Here is a 7944-nt window from a genome sequence, read left to right on the forward strand (position 1 = left end):
CTCTCTCGCTCCCCACCTCCGCCCCAACAGAATCTCAATGCAATCACCAAACCTCCATCTCTTCAAAACGTCCACCACCACCACCCACTGCCACCACCTAGCGTTCCACCACACAATTTCATCGACACAAACCCTGTTTTCCACCAATCTGCCAAACCCGAGAAGCCCCAGAAGCCTGATAATCACCCAGGCCGGCAAACCCCACCGCCGCCACGACAACAGAGCCGCCAGTCCCAAGAGGGTTGTGAAGGGAAAGAAGGACAATGTGTGGAGCGTGGACAACGAGGTCGCTCAAAAGGAGAAAGAGAGAACCGGTGGAAGAAGCCCAAGGGGGAGCAGAGTTGTCAGGAGGAAGAAAACTAAGCCTGGTGGTGGTAGAGTCATCGTCTCTGGTGCTATGCTAATGGAGGATGAGACTGTGCTACAAACTCAGGTGCTGTCGTTTTTCTTGAATTTATGTTATGGGGTTATGGAATGCTTTTCTTTGGGAATTGGGGTTTGGGCAGTTGATATGGGCCATATGGCTGTCAATTTTTGGTTTTTATGGGAATGTTTTGGTGAATTTAGGTGCTTTATTGTTTTTGAACATTTAGTACAATATGAATGTGTTTGTCAGTGTTGCTGCTAGGATGTACAGACCGCCTTTCTGGGAGGAGTTCTGCAAGAGAGAGAGAGAGAGTTAGAAGGTTCACTAAGCCACTCCAACACCCAAGTTAGTAGTACGGTCAAAGGGTTTTTGGCAAAGTTTTGCTATGAGTCAGTTTGCATACCTGTAAAGTTCACCTTAGCTCCTTATATAGGTCTATATAGGCCGATGACCCCTTAAGGTTTGAGGGACTCCCGTCAAGAAGTTATTACTCGACCAGAAGATTCCTTCCCTCAATCTGTTAAGAGGGGTAGCATAGCGTGAGCGTTTAGTTAACTGAGCTAGCGGAGGGAGAATGGTCTGCTTGGTGACATCCCTTTTGTGAAGGTGCACTCAGATCGTGGTAACTGGCAGGGCTATGGCCGTTGAACAGTTAGGCTGTTGGGTCCTTAATATCCCGTGATTCTTCATATTTCTGATGGTTAGCTGAGCTTTCTAGTGGATGGGCCCTCACAGGGCGGTATCCAAGCCCTACAGTGAAATACGCACACTGACATGGGAGATAGCAAAGCGAAATTGTAGAAAATTTGATGTAACGTACTACTTCCTTTGATTGGTTTTTGAGAAAAGTGAGGAAGAGAAAGTATAGAAGTTAAATTCCTGAATTTTAAAACTGAGGAAAAGAAAGAGGAAACTACAGTTTTGAATTTATGTTTTGGATCTTGATATAAATAAATAAATTGGGATAAATGATGAGAACATAGATACGTGTTGAATTAAATAGAATAAGTTCTTGATTATTGGGGGTTACTGGAAGTTATAGTGCTCTTTTTTTTTTTTTTTTTTTTTTTTTTTATTTGATGATTTTTTTTGGCAGTACTATAATTCTTATATTCAGTAAGTACATGATTTTTTATGAATAATGTTGACTAACTACTTCTTTTGGCATTTTGGAGTGTATAATCTAATGTCAAGGGTGGTTTCTTCTTTCAGGAACCTGTGATAAGACCAGCATGGAATACATTTGCTAGTAGTGTGAGTGGGATATGGAAGGGGGTGGGAGCTGTATTTTCACCCATCACTGGAGAAATGGAACCAATTGATATTGGAAACAGGCATGAAAATTTATATGATTGCTATACTCTTTCCCGCATTGAGGCTGTGCCATCCCCTTCTGGAGGGCAGACATCTCAAATCCAGAGGAAGATAAATTGGGTGACTTTGAATCCTTACGGTGAAATACTACCGAATATAGGCGACAGTAATAGAAGTAAGGAAGAGCACAAAGTTAAAGATGCATCTTTACCCATAAAGGTTATAGCTGATGATAGTGTACCAAGTCATATTTTGCCCAAATTCGAGTCTTTTGACCTTAAAACAAGTGATGTAATGGAAGAAGATGTCATGGGAAATGAACCCGGTCTTGTTTTCTTTGAGGTATGGATTACCCCTGTCCACCTTTTGATGACTAAATGAGTAATTCAGAACTAGGAGAAAGTGATAATAATGATGTTAGTAATTGTTTAGGCTTCTGGACTTTCAGAAATTATTGCAGCATTTGTCTAAATAGTGCAAAATTAGATGATAATCTAATTAGTTGATTTGCAGGATGGATCTTATTCTAGGGGTCCCATTGATATTCCAATCAGTGAAGATGATTCCAAGTATTACCTTTCTCCAACTTTCAAGTTTGAACAAGTGAGTTTAGCATGACAGTTATTGATCGTTTTCAACTCAGTACATTCTTAGCTAGTGCACCTATGTTTAACATAAAGGAAGATTCGAAAAGTGTCAATTTTTAAACTGCAGGTTACTAGTCGAACTTATCCCATATCACAAGTGGGCAAAGTTTAATTTCCCATTTGTTCTGTTTAGTAAGTACTGTACCACTTACCTAGCCCATTCTCTTCAGCCAGTAAATCAATCTGACATCTTACTTTGTACCCATGAGTGGATCCTTCTTCATGCCTTCATTACTTTATCCTTCCACCAAACCCGCCTTGCCTTTGCCCCAACAAGCACGAGCTACTGATAATGATACTGCCGCTACCAGTAACTATGTTGCCACCCATGGTGACCTTTTGTTGTCTCTCCTAGCTAGATGATTGTCATGATAAAAACCTAAACCACATCATTTTGTTGATTGGTTGATGCATCTGTCTCCTTGACATTACCACCATCAATTAAGGTCCTTAGACTTCACTGATTGAAATGCATCAATTTCATTATTCAAGCTTGAGCATCATCTTTAGCAAGTGCCATGGTGTCTATAATGCTCGAAAAGCTTAACTGAAATCTTTTGACCGACACGAGAGAGAGTTTTTCTTTATGTTTGTGAAAACCAGGTTTACAAATTGAGATAATGAGATTTGAGATTTGACCCTAGGTTTAGTGGAATCCAATATACTTTACTAGTTTAGGTAGCTGATGCCTAGAATGATGGTGGTGGTTGTTTTTGAGGTGATACAGTAATGATGGTTTTTGTGTAGCAGTAACCCAGTTGTGGTAGTGCTATTTTTATTTTATTTTATTTTTTTAATTTCAGAAGAAGTTCATTCTTTCCTTCATTAAAAAGCATTTTCTCCGTATCTTGGGATTTGACCATATTGTTACTTCTATGGTGCATTATTCTGTTTATCGTTAAGTTATTGGTACACTAGTTGTCTCTTTATTTCATAAAATATTTATTGTTTTTTTGCTTCCAAATATTGCGAAGCTACTTCAAGAAAATGTTAATATGGTTCCTAACATACTTATCTAATTATTCCATTTCTTCAACTATTTTATTATGTAATGAATCATTTGGAAACTGGAGGAATATGAGTTTTTTTTTTTTTTTTTTACTATTTCATGTAAATTGAGTTTCTTGACTTTCCTTGCTTAGTGTTTGGTAAAATGTTGCCACAAAAGACTCCGGATCATCCATACTATAGAATTCAATAATAGCGGTTCGGACATTCAGATAATGAGGGTAGCCATATATGAAGAAGAGTGGGTCAGTCCTGCTAGTCTTCCTGACCAAAGGTATCCTTATGCTTTATTTTTTTGCAGTTTGCAATGCTTATTGTTCTAGTATATTTTCCATCATCCAATTATCAGAAAGCAACAACGTTTTCTGGACCTAAAATCTTTAATTGCTTAGCACAATGTGCGGGCGAGAATATTACATATAGTTGAAGAAGACTACAAATAAAAAAATCTCATGGTTCAACTACAAATATTTATAATATGCAAATTTTGTGGTTATTTAATATATTAAATCAACAGATACCCATCTCCATTATTGTTGCAACTAATACCATTCTGGTATAATGTAGACTTAAATTGCAGTTTGGTGGAAGATATGCAACTTTCTCTTTTTTTTTTTTTTAATTTAATTTAATTAATTATTTATTTTTTAATTTCGATATGATTTCAACAACTATGGATAATGGGGAAAGAATAAAGCCTTGAAGATAAATTATATGGATGTTCACCTTAGTCAATTTGATTAAGTTCACAGCAACGCTATCTTGCCATACATGCTTCATCTATATGTTCAGTATTACTTCAAAGAAAATGGCAGCTTTGACATGTCCTACATTCAAGTGCTCTAAATCGCTGCCATACTTTGTCATATTCTTTCTAAAATTAGCCCAAGAAGCCATTATTTTGTCTAGGTGCTTCTTTTCCTAATTTTTATAGGTTCGGCATTTAGAGTATTACTTGCTGTATTCATTTTCTACCCTCTGCTTCTCTCATAAAAATAACAAATTTTAAAACAGTGATCTGGAGTTTGATTTGAAGCCATTTTCTCAGCGGAGGCGTATCCAACCATCAGAGTTGACTGGCTCCTGGAAGGTGTTTGAGGTTAGTGCTACTCCGGTGTTTGGCGAGGAGGAGATGGTCGTGGATGAAAGTAATGGCACCCCCTATGTCTACCTCTGTACTGAAACTTTAAAGAAGAGGGGCTTGCCGGAAAACCCAGTCTACTTTGGAGAGGAAGAGATGTTAGACATGCAGGATGTGACAATGCTTTGGCTTCCAGGTGGCGTCACGTGCTATGTCGACATAAAAAAGGATGGCATCCTTTGTATAGGAGTTGGGTGGTACGCAGATGAAGGAATAAATCTGGTTATGGAGAGAGATTATGGAGTGGATGGGAAGCTCAAGGAGGTTCGATCGAAATCAGAGGTAAAGAGAAGGTGGTCTGATCCACTCCCCAAGTAAGATTTTCACTTGCAAAAAGTTTTGAATTGTATTTTAGTAATAAATGCCTGGGTATTATCTAGAATCAAGAAGGGTAAGTCACTGTGAATCTTCAAAACCTGTTACATATACTTGGGAGTTGAATTGACCAGAAAATGGAGGGCATGAATATATATATAGTAGGAAAGAATACATTATTTGCTTCTTCTTGGTAGTATTATCCAGTTTGATTGGCTCTATGATCAGTAAGTTGGTGAAGCTTGACTTGAGATTGACTCTGTTTATAGGATCATCCTACAGTTTATTGTTTTTAGAACATACAGTTCCAGCTGATTGAACAAAATTTCAATTCCATCTCAGTAAGTCTTCACATGGGCAGTTTGTAGCTCTCTAGCATAGTATTAGATTAGAAATGTGTGATATTTTGAGTAAATTATACAAGATGGATGGTACTCGCAAGTAAATAAAGTCAAAAGAACATATTATTCAGTCATAATATCATATTGACAGAAAATCTCTACATCCCCCATTCAATAATGATTCACATAATTCAACAAACAAACAGAAACATTACGTGAATATATATGTAAGCACTGCCTCTCGCCTAGCCCATGAATGCAAACATGGTCCCTAGCACGACTGAGAACCCGAACATCATGTTACAATAAATGCTAGCTGCTCCATTAGACCGTGGTGGCGGTGGCGGTGAGGTGGTAGTGCCTGGAGGCGACGGGGTGGTGGTGGTCGGAGGAGTGCCTGGAGGCGACGGGGTTGTGGGAGAGGTACTGGGTGGATTTGCGGCAGTGACAGTGACCGCTAGCTTCATCCCCCCGCTGCAGTGGCCAGCGGTTGGACATATGAAGTACATTGAGCCAGCCGTGGAGAGGGCGACTGTTGTGTTTCCGTCTTGGTAGGAGTTGATGGCATTGCCAGAGTTGCAAGCGGTGTAGTCAGCCTGGCTCACAACATCCACTTTGTGGCTACTGTCGTAGGTGAACACTGTATTGAAGAAGAGCTTTGGTGAGTTAATTATGCTTAATTATCAAATTATGGAGGTTGAGCCAGAAAAAAAAGGGGACTTACTGAGCCATGTGTTCAATGGGTTGGTCCATGAAAACGATGATAACTCAATAATGACAATATCTATCCCATTTATAAAATCATAGAGTAGTTGGAAAAAGTAATATTTCTTATTATAATATGGTATTAGAATAATTCTTGGGTGTGCTGGCTCCAAAGTGGTCATCGACCCGTAACGAATTATTTAATTAATATTTTAATATTTTTCTGAACAAGTAAGGTGAAAGACGAAAACAAAGTTCGAATTTAGTATCTTTATTATGATAACATATTAAATCGCCGCCATTTATCTTAAAAATTTAAGCTGATAGTTTAGAAGATATGGATTTAATATTTAATTTATAGCTAGTGACATCAAATAATTTTCCCTGTAGAGGGTACCAAGAGGTAGAGCAGGTAGAGAGCTGCCTTGTGCCCAGGCTAGTCTAAAAGTTATCATAGGGTCTAAAAGTTATGGTCGGGCCCTATTGGCTTGCCTAACATGAATTGGATATGTACTTAGTTGTAACAACACTAGCTTGATTATTGTGGAGTTTATTTGAATAGAAAGTAAAAATTAGTTTGATTCTCTAAATTTAAGAAAAATGAAAAAGAAACTGCTACTAGTAACTTCTTGGTATAGTAGTGGTCTAGGAGATCAAAAAGCTTTTGGGGAGAAAGTATTCACTTAGGCATGGGTTAAGGCCATCGATTGATCTTCTATTGTTTGAAAAATTTTGAATGGAAGAAAGAACTGACAAAAACTTGGTCCCTTACATCAAATGTTATTCGAGAAATATGGATGCAGGAGATATAAATGAAATGATTAAATTTATAATTTTCTATCAATTTAAATTTTTGAAATAACTGACAATTTATCATGATATCAGAATAAATAAAAAAAAAAAAACTATATAACCATAGTCGAGCCTACCGTAAGCTCACTATATATATAACTCTAATTACTCTAATGCCAATAACTCCGGCTACAAAAAAGAAGCACAATTAGTGACGTTTGAGATAGTAGAGTTTTTGAAAAACGTTACTATTTTTTTTATTTTTTGACATGTCCACACAAGAGGGAGGATAAGGATTCGAACTAGTGACCTCCGCTTCATTAAGCGTGGTCCCAGCCGATTGAGTTACCTCTTGAGGACTGAAAAACGTCACTAAAATGTGGCGTTTTACTGTTCAAACTTCAATATTCATTAAATAGTGTTACTATTCATGTGTGAAAGACGACGTTTGAATAGTAACACACTGTTCAAACGTCACTATTCACGCGTGAAATGCTACTTTTGATATTTTGCCCCTTTCCATGTCAAGCTGCTTTGATCAATCTATGCACGCATAGATTATTTCTGAATTTAATTTTAATTTGGTCAAACAAAGCCCAACGGGAGCAGGATTAATGTTAACCAAGACAAAGAATGATATATCGACATAATAATAAGAAGAAGAAAAAAACTTACAAAGAGTGTCACCAACAACAAATTTTTCACCGGCAGCCCAGGTGACGTAATCTCCTGCTTGATTCCAGCCGGTGCTGCCGCCAACAATGTGCTGCACTCCGTAGGCAACCGGCGTGGCCAGCATGAGAATCAGAAGCGTAATTTGCATGGCCATGTTTGAAATCCTTATCGACTGGTTGCTTAGAAATGGAGGTTGGTTGCAGAGGGTTTACAGGGAGGATGGGAGAGTTCCTGGGAATATATGATGTTTTGGCTTTGCTGGGGGCTTCAGAAGAATTTATTTATAGAAAATGAAAAGTCATACAACAACATATGTATTAGTTATGTTACCAACTTCTGTCTTCATCAACAACTTCGATTATATTATTTACTTACTTTAGTTGTTCCATCTGCTTGTCTAATTATTTGTCTCTCTACCTAATGCATGGATCTCTCTCTCTCTCTCTCTCTCTCTCTCTCTCTCTCATACACATAGAGATATACACAAAAAAAAGAAAAAGAAAAAAAAAGCTGACTAAAACGGGAATAGAGATTTCTGGCTTAAGCTTGTGGCGTATTGGCTTCAAGAAAGTTTAAGATGATCCATTTCCTCCAATTCAATGTTTTCAATTTATTCTGTTTATAAATTTTGATTTCCAC

At 37.8% G+C, this 7944-nt stretch overlaps 2 protein-coding genes across 2 annotated transcripts; one reads left to right on the forward strand and one right to left on the reverse strand.

The window, feature by feature from the left end:
* Positions 1–5043, forward strand: LOC132188705 (dihydroorotate dehydrogenase (DUF3598)). Its single transcript, XM_059603238.2, has 5 exons — positions 1–433; positions 1580–2023; positions 2195–2284; positions 3471–3610; positions 4351–5043. The coding sequence occupies exons 1-5, from the start codon at positions 38–40 to the stop codon at positions 4793–4795; spliced, it is 1515 nt and encodes a 504-aa protein (XP_059459221.2). The 5' UTR covers positions 1–37; the 3' UTR covers positions 4796–5043.
* Positions 5044–5234: 191 nt separating this feature from the next.
* LOC132188717 (mavicyanin-like) lies at positions 5235–7623 on the reverse strand. The gene is made up of 2 exons (XM_059603248.2): positions 7306–7623; positions 5235–5773 (listed from the first exon to the last, which is right to left on the reverse strand). The coding sequence occupies exons 1-2, from the start codon at positions 7457–7459 to the stop codon at positions 5379–5381; spliced, it is 549 nt and encodes a 182-aa protein (XP_059459231.1). The 5' UTR covers positions 7460–7623; the 3' UTR covers positions 5235–5378.
* Between the last annotated feature and the right edge of the window lie 321 nt (positions 7624–7944).

Source organism: Corylus avellana, chromosome 2, assembly GCF_965113065.1.
Source record: "Corylus avellana chromosome 2, dhCorAvel1.hap1.2, whole genome shotgun sequence".
Lineage (NCBI taxonomy): Eukaryota > Viridiplantae > Streptophyta > Magnoliopsida > Fagales > Betulaceae > Corylus > Corylus avellana.